Here is a 17447-nt window from a genome sequence, read left to right as displayed (position 1 = left end):
AGGATTGCACCACACACGCAGTGACAGAGGGGCGGTGTTTCGCTCCACAAGCTAAAGTAGAAAAATTATAATTTAATGTTTTGGTAAGGGAAATGGCAAAATCAGTAAAACACACAACTGTGGTATTTATATTTTAAATTATGTTTTATATTTTTATGGGGACGCCAGATTTCCTTTGGCCTCTTAGAGAAACCACCATTGAAAGTATTATCTTGAAACAAAAGGGACATATTTGGAACTTAAAGGGTGGATGAATTACAGCATTATAATATGGTAATTACCAATTTTAAATTCCAAGACGTTTTATGTAATTTGGAAGGTATTACGCTGATAGTAGCCTCTAATACTATGATAACATCAACATATATTACCCCATTATTACAATATTAATATAACTATATTACCATTATCCAGATATACATATGGTTATCATCGAATCCTTTCCCAGTTATTACAATGGTAATTGCATGTTATTACATCTGTTACCTTCTTATCACCTTATGACCCCAGTATTACATATTATTACTGTGATATATTACTCAGTTATTACTTTGTAATTACATGTTATTACCTATATATTACCTCTTTAGTGACACATTGTTACCCCACTATTACCATGTTATTACAGTGCTGTAATGTAAAGTGCTACCAAATTCATTTGTCAATGAATTTTTCTCAGTGCACTCAGGATCAGTGAGTCAACATCATTGATGTGGATTTCATTACTGTAGTTCTTCACAGGAAAGATGTAGTTCACTGGGATTCCCACTGAAGCGCTGAAGTCATTCACCTGAGTGTTAAACAATGGGAGTTATTGTGTTTTCTGTGCTCATATACTGAAAATAGTTTACATGATACAATATACATTCAAGCCATTGTTAAATGAGTTGATACAAAGCTAATTAAAGCTGCGAGCAGCATTGAACAGGCCCTCGCTCCTCCATACGCGTCGGGGTTACTGGTGAATACGACTTCATGCGGTCATGCATTTGCGCAGACTTCGCACACAGCGCGCATGGTGGAGTGTGCGGCGTTGGAAATGGTGCATGTAAATGTTGTAACAAGCATAGCGTTTGGGGCAAACCATCAGCAGTGAAGAAAGACCTCTATGCTGAGTTCTATGATACCTCACACAAGACTGGTTCAAATGTTATGAAAGGGGGCGTGGCCTGAGTAAGTGATTTGATTGATTTGATTTGATTTTATTGGGATCTCCATTAGCTGGGGCCGTAGCCACAGCTATTCTTCCTGGAGTCCACTCACAACTTGTGCAGCTATACATTGCCGTGCATCATTACATTAAAAACAACCACCAAAAACAACGTTCAATACTGAAATAAAAAACAACGGAAAAAAAAATAACAAGACATAACAACATTCAACACAACACATTACAACACAGGACCTAGTTTAAATTATTCATAGATCGTAGAGATGAGATTATAATATTGTTCACTAATAATATGACCAAGCAAATGCACAAAGAGACCCCTCAATTATACTGACAGCAGTCATTAAATGTCATCCAATACAGAGTACTGCTCAGCTAGGAGATGTTCTTTAAGTAATACTTTGAATTGAGGTTTTCTATTTTCTTGAATGACATGACTAGGCATTGCATTCCAATTAATCATAGCTCTCTATATTACTTTATTTGTTCTTACTTTAGGTAATGTGAATTTGCCTTCCGTAGCATGCCTAGTACTGTAGTCATGTTTATCAGAACTAAGACTAAGTTGCTGATACAACACCCTCGGCTGCTTAGTCACTAAAATATTTCTGGTAAAGTTGAGCAATGAGGCAGTTAATCTGTTCCTTACACTTTTTTTTTTTTTTTTTGTTTATTTAAATAGGGACAGATACAAAAAAGAAAAAACATAGATTATTACATAACGAACAATCCGATGCCTGTATCACAGTGTTTATAGCCATGGCTAATTCGCACACTTAACCAGGATAAGCAGCCATGCATTGCATCAATGTTTGATCTGAGTGGGCACCTTAGTACACAGCATGCGGCCTCATTCTGAGCAATTTGCAATGTCTTTATAGTTGATATGGCAGCACTTGACCAAACCCCTGAAAAATAGTCTAAATGAGATAGGACAATCGTTTTAATGACGTTTCCCATTACATTTTTATTGAGAAAATTTGAACATCTCGTGGGCGTTGTTACAGTATAGGGGGCGGCTCAGTATCACATGTAGACCACACATTCTAAGTTTCATGTAAATCGGATGATGTTTGCCATATAAGGCAGACTTCCTGTTGCCAGAGGGGGGCGCTATGACCAAAAGTCAATATTAGCCAGTAGATGTCCTCAGGCCTGGACTCTTGTTGGTCATGTTGGGAAATTTCGGGCAGAATGGACAATGTACAGTCTAGTTACAGCCACTTTCTCCTTCATCACTAAACGCTCAAAATGGCCGCCATGCCACGCCTGCACCGTTGGAAAAAAAGTCTTGGTTTTAATATCTTTTCATTGTTAAAGATCTTTAGATGACACAGACGAAATTTAAAGTCGATTGGATGAAATCTCTAGGAGGAGTTTGTGAAAGTATAGTTTTGGGCCTACTTTCTGTTGCCACTACGGGGCGCTATGACTTTGAGCCAATATTGGCTGGTAGATATCTTCAGTGTTGGACTCTTATGAATCCTAAAAAGGTTGGGCCAGATTGAACAATGTACACTCAAGTAACACCCACTTCCTGTTTTGATGGAGAAACACACAACATTTGTGGCTTGTATCATGTGGACGAGCCACATAATTGGTGTCATTGCTTAGAATTCCTCGTGGGGGCGACAGAAACTATGCACTATAACTTTATAGGTTATATTTCTGTACGGACTCAGAAAGACAGAAACTCACCTTTTTCTTCAGGTTCTGGCTCTTGTACACATTCTTCAGATCATTTTCAGTTTCAGGACAGGCTGAATCAATGTAGGTGCCTATTGCCATTTGGGGAATCCCTGCAGACAGAAACACACTCAGTATTTTAGCTTTTTCAGGAAGTCTTTGTTTATAAAATGAACAATCTGTTGGTCAGACAACAAAAAACAATATACAGTTTTTATCTATATATATTAGGACCGGGACTTTAACGCGTTAATTAAGATTAATTAATTACGGGACTTTAACGCGTTAATTAAGATTAATTACACAAAAAATAAATAACATAATTTTAACCACACTTATTTTTGCACCGCGGAACGTTTTTCAATGAATGAGTTTCGACGGACCGATTATACTGGAGCACCAACTAGCGTTCTTGACTTCCGACAACAACAAACCACAGTGAACATGAACGAAGAAGCTGAGACCGCTTTGCTTGGCCCCGTGGATGGGAAATTTTGTTTTAAAAAACGAAAGGATGGAAGCGTCGACAAGAGCATGGTTGTGTGCAAGCTATGCAACAAGGAATCACCGCAGCACATCGAGCCTCAAATATCACCTCAACGCAAAACACAGGAGTTAGCGTGGACGTTAGCCCGACTCCGAGTAAAGTTACAAGGACCCACACCCAACCCACACTCCACCAGATGACTGGTTTCAGGACCAGGGTAACTAATATTTATATGCAATTAAAATGTGATTAATTTCGATTAATTAATTACAAAGCCTCTAATTAATTAGATTAATTTTTTTAATCGAGTCCCAGCCCTAATATATATATATATATATATATATATAAAGAACTCACTAAAATGCAAACATTTGGCAGGAAAAGGCATAAATCTGATCTGAAACTTTGAGTCAACTCAGGTTTCCCAATGACGTGACTTCTGTAAACGTTGAACCCTTTGGTCAGAACTCCAAGCACTTTGTTCCATTATATGGCTAAGACCATTGTAGTGGAAGTTTTTCTTGTTAACAGCAGGAGAGTAGATTGAAAACACAAGAAATGAAACCAATAAAGAGTTACTGAGAATGAAACCAAAGTTTTGGTCTTTGGGTATTTATTTACATTTGCAAATGCAGAGAAAACAGTTTCACAAGTACTCATGGCACATCTGAAAGGGTCTTCTGACCAGCTAAGCAAAACATACATCTATATAGTAAAAACTCCCTTAAACCACCCCCCTCCAGGATAATTTTAGCAGCTATGCAGATGAAAAAACACCATAAACAGTCACAATGACTTTACTACCTTTCCCCTCTGATCCTGCTCTCTACTTAGCCTAAACACCTGTTAAAGCAGGAGACAGAAGGAGATACAGTTCAAACTGTTATGGCCCTTCTTCACCCTTATCTGCTAATAAGGAAAGCCGGAGTTCTGAAAACAGAAAATAGCTTTGACAAATAATAGCTTCACCTAGGCTCAAGGTTTTCTGATGCCAGCTGCTTCTCCTTGGAGTCTCTAAGTCTATAACAAAATTAAAGAATATAAGGAAACTCCTGTAAAGTATATAAGAGAATCTTGTAAGATATCAAACTATAATATTAAAATAAAATTTACCACTACACCATCCCTTTGGTGAAGCATGGTGGAGGCAACATCATATAATGGGGAAGGGGGGGGGTCTTCTCAGTGGCAGGTCAGACTATTTTGAGCATCCTCATCTCTTAGCATGACAATGCCTGAAGCCAAAGCTTGAGGCTGTACCCGAGAATACTCAACGCTGTAATTACTGTATAAGGGGCTTCTACAAAGTACTGAATAACAGGTCTGAATACTTCCTTAAATGAGAGATTCAGTTTTTGATATTAAATAAATTAGATTTTTTTTTAAATGAACCAACACAATAAAGTGCTAAAAGTAAACAGTTTCAATACTTTCTGAAGCCAAGTATATTATATTCTTACCCAGGTCAACAAGAACTGAGTCTGTAATTTCCACCGCATTAGCAGAAAGCACACAAACCAGAACATGAACTTTGTCATCTGGAGATGGACGAGTGTTGTACCATGGATCACCTTCAGAGAGTGGAGATGCAGGGCTGAACTGGAAAATGATGTAAAACACAATTAAATAATGACATTTTAAAACAGTGTTGTCAAAATGCATGAGAACACATAGAACAAAATAAACACAAATGTGTACATATCAGCTTCAGAAGGGAAACCTAAACACACTTCATTTCAGACCAAAGAAGTTATTTTGAAGCAGCCATAAGCGACATACAGTTTTTTACAATCACTTTGTTACTTATTTCAGAACCTTGACATCATTTTTCAAAACTCTAGACACAAAACTCACAACGGTCATCACTTGTAACACAGGCTGTCCAATGTTCAAAACATTACATTGTGCATTCATATCTTTAAAGAAATCTTGCACAATCATTGGTTCAAAAAACTCATTTATGATGAAATACCATTGAAACGTTACTTTAGATCAGCCACACACAAGCTACCCATAGTTTCACTGGGTCATCCTTCGTACAATCATTAAATACTGTAGTACAAAATAGGTGATACATGTTTCATTATGGTACTACATGTAAATACATCCCTGTAAAAGTACTGCAGTAGTAAAGAGAATACTACAGACACAGTGGAATCATTGAACAAAATCTGAAATGTATTGACGAAAAACAATAAAGTACGATCACAACATAGGTTGATTTGAATCAAAGCAAAAATAATTTTTTTTACAATCACTTTGGCACTAATTTCAGAACCTCAACGTCATTTTCAAAACTCTAGACACAAAACTCACAACCAATTGCTTGGATACAATACACATAAACCAAAGATCATTTGTTCATTTAACAAAGATCAGCTGTTCAATATGACACAACTTAACATCAAAGTACTACTATTTCAAAAAGCAATTCACACATTACATTTCAGATGATTGTCTATTTGTTTCATTACAATGATCTAACTATTGATCAATACAACTACTCAAAATAAGTACCTGTTGCATTACTCTTAATGCATAGTTGTATGGAAACAAACAAACAATATTCCATGTTTAGATCATGAAAGTTTCAAGATAACGAGAGTCATTGTCACCAACTAGTGTGGAGCATGAACCAATTAGACTACATGATCTATGGATGTAATATTTCATCATCATTCTTTACTGTAATATACTACTGTTTCCCATACACTGTTTCTATGGTCCCATGTACTACCTTTGAGACTATTTACAGTAATGATAGTACTGCACTGTATGCATGCAGGCCCTTGGAATTGCTTGTCTAATTCTGCCAACACGTTACTGATGATTGAGATATATACTTTATATATATATATATATATATATATATATATACATATACTTATATATACTCGTACCACATTGTTCACCATGCCCGAAGGTTTTTTCCAAGATGTTTGTCTAATTGCGATGTAGATGACAACCTGCGGCCAAATCCACAAGACAGAGTTGATGAATATGTAGAAGTACAGTAATCACTTCTTGTTTTGCTTTTTACAGTACAAGCAAGTTGAGGAACACTGCATTTGATGTTTTACAGTACTACTGTCTTTTCTTTTCTATTTTGTAGCTAATTATTTTGCTTTGATTGAAATCAGCCTATGTGGTGATTGAACTGTATTGTTTTTCATCGATACATTTCAGGTTTTGTTCAATGACTCCACTGTGTCTGTAGTATTCTCTCTACTACTGCAGTACTTTTACAGGGATGTATTTACATCTAGTACCATAATGAAACATGTATCACTTATTTTGTACTATAATATGTAATGATTGTATGGGTAGCTTGTGTGTGGGTGATCTAAAGCAGCGTTTTAATCGTATTTCACAATAAATTTGTTTTTTGAACCAATAATTGTGCAAGTGCAAGATTTCTTTAAAGATATGAATGAATGATGTAATGTTTTGAACATTGGACAGTCTGTGTTACAAGTGATGATCGTTTTGAGTTTTGTGTCTAGAGTTTTGAAAAATGACATCAACGTTCTGAAATTAGTAGCAAAGTGATTGTAAAAAATAAAAGTAAATAAGTAAATAGCTAGGAAATAGAAAAGAAAAGACAGTAGTACTGTAAAACATCAAATGCAGTGTTCCTCAACTTGCTTGTACTTTAAAAAGCAAAACAAAGAAGTGATTACTGTACTTCTACATATTCATCAACTCTGTCTTGTGAATTTGGCCACAGGTTGTCATCTACATCGCAATTAGCCAAACATCTTGGAAAAAACCTTCAGGCATGGCGAACAATGCGGTATGAGTATATACAGTATATATATACATATATATATATATATATATATATATACATATATATATATATATATATATATATATATATATCAATCATCAGTAACGTGTTGGCAGAATTAGACAAGCAATTCCAAGGGCCTGCATTCATACAGTGCAGTAATATCATTACTGTAAATAGTCTCAAAGGTAGTACATGGGATCATAGAAACAGTGTCTGGTAAACAGTAGTACATTACAGTAAAGAAGGATGATGAAATATTACATCCATAGATAATGTAGTCTAATTGGTTCATGCTCCACACTATTTGGTGACAATGAATCTCGTTATCTTGAAACTTTCATGATCTAAACATGGAATATTGTTTGTCTGTTTTCATACAACTATGCATTAAGAGTAATGCAACAGTTAGGGTTAGGGTTAGGGGTCGGCAGACTGAGGAACGGCGTGAAAGTATTTGGAAACGAGTCAGGACACTGTTTAACTGTCTCCCAGGCCTGTACAGTAAACTTACACATTAAAGAGTCTTAATTTCATAATGGACATGTGTTTGTGTTATGATCATACTCTATAAAGGAAGGGGATGGACATGGCTTCTGAGTCTGGAATGTAAATCCAATGCTGAAACCTCTTCAGAATCAGAATCAGAATCAGAAAGGGCTTTATTGCCAAGTACGTTGCACATACGAGGAATTTGTTCTGGTGTTGTTGGAGCATGTCACACATACAAATATAAGAAGGATAAAAAGATATAAACAATATAAGTATAAACATATACACACAGTACTTATTAATAACGATAAAATAAATTTAAATAAATAGTAAAATAGTAAAATAAGTAAAATAAGTAGTAACATAAGTTAAACAGTAAGAAAAGGGACGCTACAGCAGAGTAGGTACAGTGGCATGAGGAGCCAGAGGTGGGGTGTGGAGAGAGTCAGGATGGATTCCGGGCCTTGATGATAAGACTAGTGGCGGAGGGGAAAAAACTGTTTATGTGGCGTGAGGTTTTGGTCCTGATGGACCTCAGCCTCCTGCCAGAGGGGAGTGGCTCAAAGAGCTTGTGTCCGGGGTGGGAGGGGTCAGCCACAATCTTTCCAGCACGCTTCAGAGTCCTGGTGGCGTATAGGTCCTGGAGCGGCGGCAGATTGCAGCCAATCACCTTCTCAGCTGACCGAATGACACGCTGCAGCCTGCCCTTGTCCTTGGCAGTGGCAGCAGCGTACCAGATGGTGATGGAGGATGTGAGGATGGACTCAATGATGGCTGTGTAAAAGTGCACCATCATTGACTTTGGCAGGTTGAATTTCTTCAGCTGCCGCAGGAAGTACATCCTCTGTTGTGCTTTCTTGACGAGGGAGCTGATGTTCAGCTCCCACTTGAGGTCCTGGGAGATGGTAGTTCCCAGGAAGCAGAAAGACTCCACAGTGTCGATTGTGGAGCCACAGAGGGTGATGGGGGCAGGTGGGGCTGAGTTCTTTCTGAAGTCCACAACCATCTCCACTGTCTTTAGAGCGTTGAGCTCTAGGTTGTTTTGCTTGCACCAGGTCACCAGGTGGTCAGCCTCCCACCTGTAGGCGGACTCGTCTCCATCGTCTCCAGTCTCTTTCTAATGCCACTGGTACCAAAAGCATAGCTTTATCAATGCTAACCATGGCTGTGAACATAAGAATAGCTGTCAACTTCTTTTGGGGTGGTGTCTGTGTTTAGTCTCAGAACTTTGTCCCTCTCAATGTGTGTTTTCAATTCATCAAAGTACTATATTAGTTATCAACTAATGATTAAAACATGTTTGTTAAACCATCTATAAACATGACATCGATAGATGGACCAGATGTTCCTAACACGTTGTCAATGGTTACTAGTTGGTTTGTAAACCGTCTATAAAGATTATCTGGATGGCTAATGTGAAGATGCAACTGATATTTATAATAATTACTTAATATAAATGGTCTATGAAGCATCAAGTAACTTTACTTGGCACACTTAAATCTTTTTTTAGTGGTCCAAAAAATGATTTGTGCGCTGATGATATAGTCTGGTCAGCAAATTGAACCCATGTGTAAAGAAAGTTATTGTCATGGCAACAACGGCAGGCTTTTGAATGGGGGGGTTGGTTCTTCCCAAGTTCCCTAGACCCAAACTGCAAAACTCTTCTCAATTGTCCTTCCTGAACTGGGAATACCATGGGGCTGAAAGGGATGTATTAAGGGGCCTCAGATTGCTAATTTCCAGAGTAAGTCCATGTGCCCACCCCCCCGTGGAGAACCAGGAAGTCTTGAAGGTGTTTGTGCTCCTTTAGTCCTGTAGAACGATCTTGGTTTCGACCTGCTAGCATCTAGCGTGTGTCAAGGTCTTGTCCTGGCCAAGATATGACCTGGTCCATGCCAAGGAAAACAGGGTCCGGACATTTGGGAAGAATGCTGCTGTTTAATTACATTTTTGTCCACAAAAATCCAACATGAATGTCAGTCAAGATCTTTTAGAAAAATGTCTGTTCAAAATTCTTCTAAAACAGGCTCTAAGGATTGACGCTGCCAACACTGCATCAACATTTTTCCTGAGCATGATAGCACTCTGGTTTTTGGTTGTTGTCCCACCCGAGTGGGGCGGGGCCATATTGGTTTGGACCTGCTAGCACCTAGCATGTCAGCACGGGGAGAGGGACACGTGTCATTCAAAATGAAGTGACCTTTTTGTAAGGGTAAATGAATGGGAATTATTTCCATATGACATATTTCAGAAAAGTGTGCAGAATGCTTGGAAGGAGCACGAGACCGGTTATCTCAGACTAGAATTAGGGTGTAGAGCGTGGGCTCCGTAGACCCTCACCCTATATACTTTCAGGAAGGTTCCTCAGGATAGAACCAAGTCAGCATCATAGAGCAGCATCTTCTATGCAACATACTTGAAATGTACAGTATGTCAATATTTGCATGGCAAGTCCTTTTTCCTAATGTTAAGTGGTTGGGGTTTGCTGTTTGGGCACATTGTTGACATTGGGGAACATGTGGTTTTTCTGAGCTACCAGGCCAAGATATAAGCAGGTCCACCTGACTAACTATAACCTGTTTGTCACCAGATTTATACACATGGGTTATAGCAGATTTATACACATGGGTTATAGCAGATTTATACACACGGGTTATAGCAGATTTATACACATGGGTTATAGCAGATTTATACACATGGGTTATAGCAGATTTATACACATGGGTTATAGCAGGCTTTAAGGCACTGGGAAAGTTGCTCTCATTATGTATGTATGTAAGTTGCTAGAGAGTATATGAGTGGGGGTAGTAATGTAATGTGATCATTTATATTGTTTAAATAAGATAATGTTGTCATGGAGAAGGAAATTAGTAAATCCTGAGTTAGTGCAGCAGTGTAAGAGGCTGACGTGTGTGTGTTCTGTGATTTCAGGAAGACAGAAATAAAAGAAATGTTGATGAAAATAATAACACCTGCACACTGACTGCAAGCCACAGAATTTATTCATCACAAACATGCAAACATGCAATTACATGTATGTGTTGGCCACTAGGATCAGATCCCAGCTGTCTTATAGAGACAACAGTCTTCATCAAATACAGACATTAACTGTCAAAGAGACCTGCCAACAGATTAGAACTGGACATCCCAGACTCACTGCTTTCTCTAACATAGTTTTACATTTTGTAAATGAAGTCGTCTCCAAGTTTGATCATTTGTCTCAGTGCATTCAGGATCAGAGTGTCGACATCATCATGGATGTTGGTTTCATCACTGTAGTTCTTCACAGGAAAGATGTAGTTCTCTGGGACTCCCACTGCTGCGCTGAAGTCTTTCACCTGAGTGGTAAACAATGGGACTTATGTGGGTTTCTGTGCTCATATACTGAACATATTTGGACTACAAAGTTAAAACACATCAGGTTATATTTATGTACGAACTCACCTTTTGCTTCAGGTTCTGGCTCTTGTACACATTCTTCAGATCATTTTTAGTTTCAGGACAGGCTGAATCAATGTAGGTGCCTATTGCCATTTGGGGAATCCCTGCAGACAGAAGCTCTCAGTAAAAATGCAAACTTACGTCAGGAAAAAGCTTAAATCTGACCTGAAACCTGAACATTATTTTAGTTTTTTAGTCCTGATCTTTGTATTATGGGCTGTATCAAACTGTGATAAATTATTGAGTATGGACTCAGTGTTAAAGTGCTGAACTCCTGTTTGAGTGTTGGAGTCTGACCACTGACTTGAGATCAAGTTAACCTGCTTACCCAGCTCACTGGCTGCCTCTCTGATGTCTGCCATCTTCTTCAGAACTGAGTCTGGGATTTCTGCTGAGTTAGCAGAAAGCACACAAACCAGAACATGAACTTGGTCGTCTGCAGAGGGACGGGGGTTGTAGCCTGGGTCATCATCAGACAGTGGAGAGGAAGGCTTGAACTGGAAAACACAATTACATTATGACACTATGTTTAAGAATGTAAGACGATTACTCGTTGACTTTTGGAAAGATTTTGCACCCATTGAAGTTAAAAAAAAGTAGACATCAAGAGTGAAAACCCTGTGAAACTTAGTTTAAAACGTAATGTGCAAAATAATCAGTTTTCCCAATTCCATTGTTTTTGTGATTGTTAGGAGGTGAACTGGTGATCCAAATCTGAATGATTGCACAGCCCTAGGCAAGGTTATAATGGTTGACTAAACTATAATAGCCCTGCTGGTGTTGCAGCATTTCAACTCTTACTTCAATAAAATGACAAACGTCATATTAGCTGATCACTAATTCATGTTAAAGAGCCCCTGTTAAGCTTTTTTGGATTTCCCCGTATTTTAGTGTGTTTTATACTTTGAAATTCCTCATTAATGATCTCGTTGATTGAGAAAGCCAGCTGAGTTTTTCAGATGTGCTGCCCATATGAGCAGCCTCAGCCAGCGCAGCCCGCCAGCTGCTTGTTTGTAATTTGGTTGACCAATCACAACAGAGTGGGCCAGCTGACCAATCAGAGTGCACCAGGTTTTTCAGAAAGGCGGGCCAAGTTCAGACAGTGATTCAGACAGACGAGTTGCAGCAATGGGCAGTAAGAGAAACATAATATGTTTTTTGAACATCAAAGCATGTAAACCTATTTTAGTGACCCCCAAGAGTACAGATATGATGCTGATGCAGTATAATAGGGTCTCTTTAAAGTTGACTAAAGTGAGAGTGGTACCTGGTAACCCTCCTTCACATGTCCTTTCAGGGTCAGCTTGATGTCGTCAGAACTGATTCCATCTCCATCCTTCAGATCCATGACGTCATTGAAGACAAAATGACAGAATGACTCTGGGTTTCCTTCTTCTTCTCTGATTTTAAACGTTTCATACTGTAACACAAGATGAAATGCTCGTTTTAATCACAATAATCTACAGATTTATGGTTCTGCAGTGTTTATTCTGTATGACGTCCCTGATACATTAATGTCAGACTAAACTCTGTTTATTCTCATGCAGATCATTTAGTTAGGGTTAAGTTGGGGGAAAAGTTAAAGAGAAAGATTTATCAAACAGCCGATGTTGCTTTAGAGGTTGATCTAAAGTTGTCTTACTGTTCCACTGTAACTTTTGTCAGAGGTCAAAGCAGGAGTAGTCACTCTGCCTCGTATGACGCTGCTGACAGACTTGATGAAGCTGGACTTTCCAGCTCCGTTGGGTCCGTACAGAAGGATTCGGACATGTTTGATGTCCTTGTTTCCAGGCTTATACTCCTTCACATACTGGAGATCCCTCGCATTGTCTCTGTTAAGACAGGATCACATTTCATTTTAGATTTTAAAGAATTCCCCAAATTTCTCCTTATCTTAATTCCTCCTCTTATCTTAATTATACTGAGACAAACATCCGTTGGTTAAGGAAGAGCAATCGGCTGCAGATTCACAGAACTCTGGTTAATGAACATTTTGATAGTTTGTTTACTGGATTAAATCCAAAGCCAACCTTCAGTTAGCGGCTGTAGCAACTCTCTGCTGGGTCTAACCTATCAACAAGCTTCCTGTTGCTGTGTTACTAAGGGTAGACTCACCAGGCACCGGCTTTTGATTTCAAGTTGCTACAGCCACTACCTGAAGGTCTGTCTCCAGAGCTGCAACCTGCTCTCCTCCCGGCAAAGTCTCCTCCAAGGATCTACAGTACCACTAATCAGAAGAAACACTAATCCAAAATAAGAACCAGCTATCACAGGCCCAGGATCCAGCAGGGTCCAGCAGGATCCAGCAGGATCCAGCAGGGTCCAGCAGGATCCAGTAGGATCCAATAGGATCCAACAGGGTCCAGCAGGGTCCAGCAGGATCCAGTAGGATCCAGCAGGATCCAGCAGGATCCAGCAGGATCCAGCAGGTAAATGTAATGTAAGTGTATAGCTGTATGTTGTTGTATTGCTGTAAGTGTAAGTGTTGTACGACCTATAATGTGTGTATGCTGTATGTGCATATCTATTTGATTGTTTCTGTAATAATATGATATTGTGAAGTAGGGGCAGGGCTCTATAAACATTATGCCTCTGCCTGCTCTTGTTGAACTTATTCTTAATGTTGTTCTTTGGTAAAAGCTGATTTGTCTGTTTGTATTTTTATCTTTGTGTTTTTCTTTTTTTTCTTTTACAACATGCTGTTGAGTGTTCGAGATATATAAAAATCTAATCAAAAGTTTGGGGTCTCAGGTGCCTGGTTATCTCACCTGGTTGAGCATGCATGTAGAGAGGTTCAGTCCTATTAGCAGCAGCCGCAGGTTTGGTTCCGACCTGTGGCCCTTTGCTGCATGTCACCTCCCTCTCTCTCACACATTCCTTACTTAATCCCTCCTATCAATAAAGGCAACTAAAGCCAATACTACACTTGTGTAGATTATGTTAAATAGCAGAGAGCAGAAACAAGTCAAAGTGAACTCACCCCCAAGATATTTTCCTCCATGGTTCACTCACAGCTGAAGAGGAATTATGGAATTACTTAAATTGATTAACAACATGTATCGTTTTATATAAATAATGATTATAATAAAAGTTGTTTAGAAATAAACTTCATATCTTACTGCGAGAAGGCGGCATCGACCCTACAAAGAAACACATTTAGAAAACATGTAAATATAGTCTGCAACACTTGGAATAATACAGAATAAATAAATACAGTTAATATATTGCAAAATTAAGTTGACTTGTAGAATGTATTTGTTCACTCAAAGCTGAAGAGAAAATTGTGTAATTATTAGGTAATAGGCAAATGGAGTTAAACAAAAGGATTAACATGTATAATTCAATATGAAAAAATATCATAAAAGTTCAAAGTTCAGAAATAAACTTCATATCTTACTGCATGAAGGCGCGGACCTCACGTGTACTGGAAAGAAAAACATTTAGGCATCATGCAACATGTTTCACAGATTAGTGTCAGTAATCAGAGTGAACTCAGTGTGTGAATGGGACCAGAGTCACATCGTCAAATCATTATATAAATCTGTACGTCGTCTGAATAACGTAAAATCTAGTTTCTGTAATCTGCACTACTAATCCTAATAGACAATGAAAAAAACAAATGAGTCTGAAAACAAAACCTTTTTGTCATTTTAAGTCTCACTTCATTTATAAAATACTTAAAAAAGCATATTTATTGCAAATATTCAAAGTATTAATAATTATAATATAAAACATCCAAAACTTCCAGTCTACTAATCACCACAACAAAATGAACTGAGAAACATACTTACCAACATGTTCAGGCACACCAACATTGATTGGTGCATTAATAGTGCTCCCACTAATGTTGCCAGATGTGTTAGTGTTCCCCATGGTTTAGCTGTTGTTGATCTGCTGCAGAGACCAGAACTCAGAGCCTCTTTATAGACCAGATCCTCCCTGTTTCATCAACCATGTGACTTACTTTATTTCTTCATTTTACTTACTTAATAAATCAATTCTGATTCTGATAAAAGTCCTGCCCATCTGTAATCTGATTACTCGGCTCTGACTTCTACAGAACTTATCACAACACTTCATCGAAATGTGTGTGTGTGTGTGTGTGTGTGTGTGTGTCTCTGTGTGTCTGTGTGTGTGTGTGTGTGTGTGTGTGTGTGTGTGTGTGTGTGTGTGTGTGTGTGTATAAGTAATAAGATAAAATTCTTTGGAATAAGACTTCTTAAAGGTGATTGGACAATGAGCAACCTGCCAGTAATAAGCACGTTAAGGTGAAAAGATGAGTTTTGAGTTTGGATTTAAAGGCCTCATCTGATATCAGCAGGAAGGTTATTCAGAGGAAGGGACACGATAGGAAAAGGCTCTGACGGGACAACTTTGATGTAAAGTGTGTTTCCTTCAGACTGCTTCTGGACCCTTGGCATTACTTTTCAAGGCTCAGGGTAAAACCACTTCTGGGGGGGGGGTCACATGACAAGTTGAAATGTGTTTTAATGATAACTGAACATTGATTGATTTACCATGTAATTTGATATAACTGACATTGTCTAGTTCAAGTTGCAAATTCAAATTCACAATATTAAAGCTAATGCTTTATTTACATTGTACAACAACAAACTCACTCACTCAATCAGTTTGAAACCAGTCAATCATCAATCAATCAGTCTTGAAAGGAATATACATGAATTGCGTAGCATCTTCATAAATTCATTTTCGTAAATTCAAAGACCTTCTATTTCCCATTTTTTCAGTGTGTTTACCTGTCTCTGTCTCCACCTGTCTGTCTCCTACTGACTGTGGTGTTTAGCTCAGTGTACCTGTCTCTCTCTCTACCTGTCTGTCTGCTACTGACTGTGGTGTTTAGCTCAGTGTACCTGTCTCTCTCTCTACCTGTCTGTCTGCTACTGTCTGTGGTGTTTAGCTCAGTGTACCTGTCTCTCTCTCTACCTGTCTGTCTCCTACTGACTGTGGTGTTTAGCTCAGTGTACCTGTCTCTCTCTCTACCTGTCTGTCTGCTACTGACTGTGGTGTTTAGCTCAGTGTACCTGTCTCTCTCTCTACCTGTCTGTCTGCTACTGTCTGTGGTGTTTAGCTCAGTGTACCTGTCTCTCTCTCTACCTGTCTGTCTCCTACTGACTGTGGTGTTTAGCTCAGTGTACCTGTCTCTCTCTCTACCTGTCTGTCTCCTACTGTCTGTGGTGTTTAGCTCTGTGTACCTGTCTCTCTCTCTTTCCTGGGCACTAATTGGCTCTTACACGCCCCATCCTTGTACCTGATGTTTCTCTTCCAGCGGGTCGGCCATTGTGCAATCACCTGAGAGGAGTCATATTCCAAAGAATCTTATATTACTTACTTTCCTACTAAACACACACACACACACACACACACACACACACACACACACACACACACATTCCCATGAAGTGTTGTGATGACTTCTACAGAATATCAGATAACAGATGTTGATGTTCCCAGTTCCTTGGAGGTGCCCCCTTATCTGATTAAAACAGATAACATTGGGCTTGGCAGGCAGAGACAGATCTCCAGGGGTCAGGGGGGGCAGCTGATCCCCCCCTGACCCCCCTTGCCACTATGTCCACAAGCTTCTTAAAATATTGAAACAAACAATTAATTCATATTAATTATTAATAAATAATAATTGTAGAGGTAATCTTAGCCCCCTGGCCCTCAAGTTCTTAGCTACATCCCTGCATCAAACGTGCAGAGTGGCGTTCACACACAGCGAGGCTGGCCGAGTGAGGTAGCCCTGAATCCTGGCAAAGACTGGAGGCCACCCCCCGAGCCTCTGAAGGTGAAGTCAGTTTCCCCAGGTGAAGTTTAAACACAAGTTCAATTTAAAGTTAAAGTTGTAATAAATGTAATGTATGCTAAAGGCGAGTCAGCATCAACAACAGCTATTATTTATTTTATTTAATGTTTATTTGGCAGGGACAAATGCATAGAACATTGCTTTATAAAGAATACAAAGTAGATGCCATGCATACAGGTTTATAGCCATGACTAATTTGCAACCCCTGTTAGGTTAGGCTTTTAAAATTAAAACAGAAATTACAGAGTAATAATTTAAAAATTACTATACTATAACTATTACGTTAGCCAAAAGTCAAATCACTCCCTCGTGATTTGTAAGAGCATTCAGCCCTTTGATTAGTTTTGGTTTTAGTAAAGACGAGAACAGCATAATACAAAATATTACAAAGTCAGACTCAAATCTCAAATCAGATATTTTTAACCAGAATTCCTGCACTGTAAGTTGGCGTGTTCCTTTAAGACATCAAAAATACCAAAACCTGACATAAAGAGACTGTAGAATGAAATCTGAAGTAATGAACATGAATGCACAAATCCAATCTGGTCACAAA

The 17447-nt window shown here is 38.7% G+C and overlaps 2 protein-coding genes across 2 annotated transcripts in view; both read right to left on the bottom strand.

Moving 5' to 3' along the window:
* Positions 1 to 573: 573 nt before the first annotated feature.
* LOC116064168 (interferon-induced protein 44-like) overlaps positions 574 to 17447 on the bottom strand; it is a 73497-nt gene continuing 56623 nt past the window's right edge. The window contains exon 6 of the mRNA XM_031319208.2: positions 574 to 790. Within this exon, the coding sequence (XP_031175068.2) occupies positions 662 to 790 (129 nt within the window). The 3' untranslated portion in view covers positions 574 to 661. The remainder of the gene's footprint in view (positions 791 to 17447) is intronic.
* Positions 10611 to 14240, bottom strand: LOC116064174 (interferon-induced protein 44-like). Its single transcript, XM_031319220.1, has 7 exons — positions 14187 to 14240; positions 14048 to 14081; positions 12710 to 12899; positions 12335 to 12487; positions 11396 to 11564; positions 11071 to 11171; positions 10611 to 10964 (listed from the first exon to the last, which is right to left on the bottom strand). Exons 1-7 carry the CDS (start codon positions 14221 to 14223, stop codon positions 10803 to 10805), a joined length of 846 nt encoding a protein of 281 aa, XP_031175080.1. The 5' UTR covers positions 14224 to 14240; the 3' UTR covers positions 10611 to 10802.

Source organism: Sander lucioperca, chromosome 8 (genome assembly GCF_008315115.2).
Source record: "Sander lucioperca isolate FBNREF2018 chromosome 8, SLUC_FBN_1.2, whole genome shotgun sequence".
Taxonomy (NCBI): Eukaryota; Metazoa; Chordata; class Actinopteri; order Perciformes; family Percidae; genus Sander; species Sander lucioperca.
This window is presented reverse-complemented; position numbering and strand designations above follow the sequence as displayed.

What these genes read in the sequence shown, in the direction of transcription:
- LOC116064174 (XM_031319220.1), bottom strand. Translation starts at nt 14,223, where the DNA reads ATGTGTTTCTTTGTAGGGTCGATGCCGCCTTCTCGCA. An exon ending in TGGAGGAAAATATCTTGGGG is followed by an intron (nt 12,900 to 14,047) that starts GTGAGTTCACTT and finishes CTGTCTTAACAG; the next exon opens with AGACAATGCGAGGGATCTCC. An exon ending in GCCAGAACCTGAAGCAAAAG is followed by an intron (nt 10,965 to 11,070) that starts GTGAGTTCGTAC and finishes TTTACCACTCAG; the next exon opens with GTGAAAGACTTCAGCGCAGC.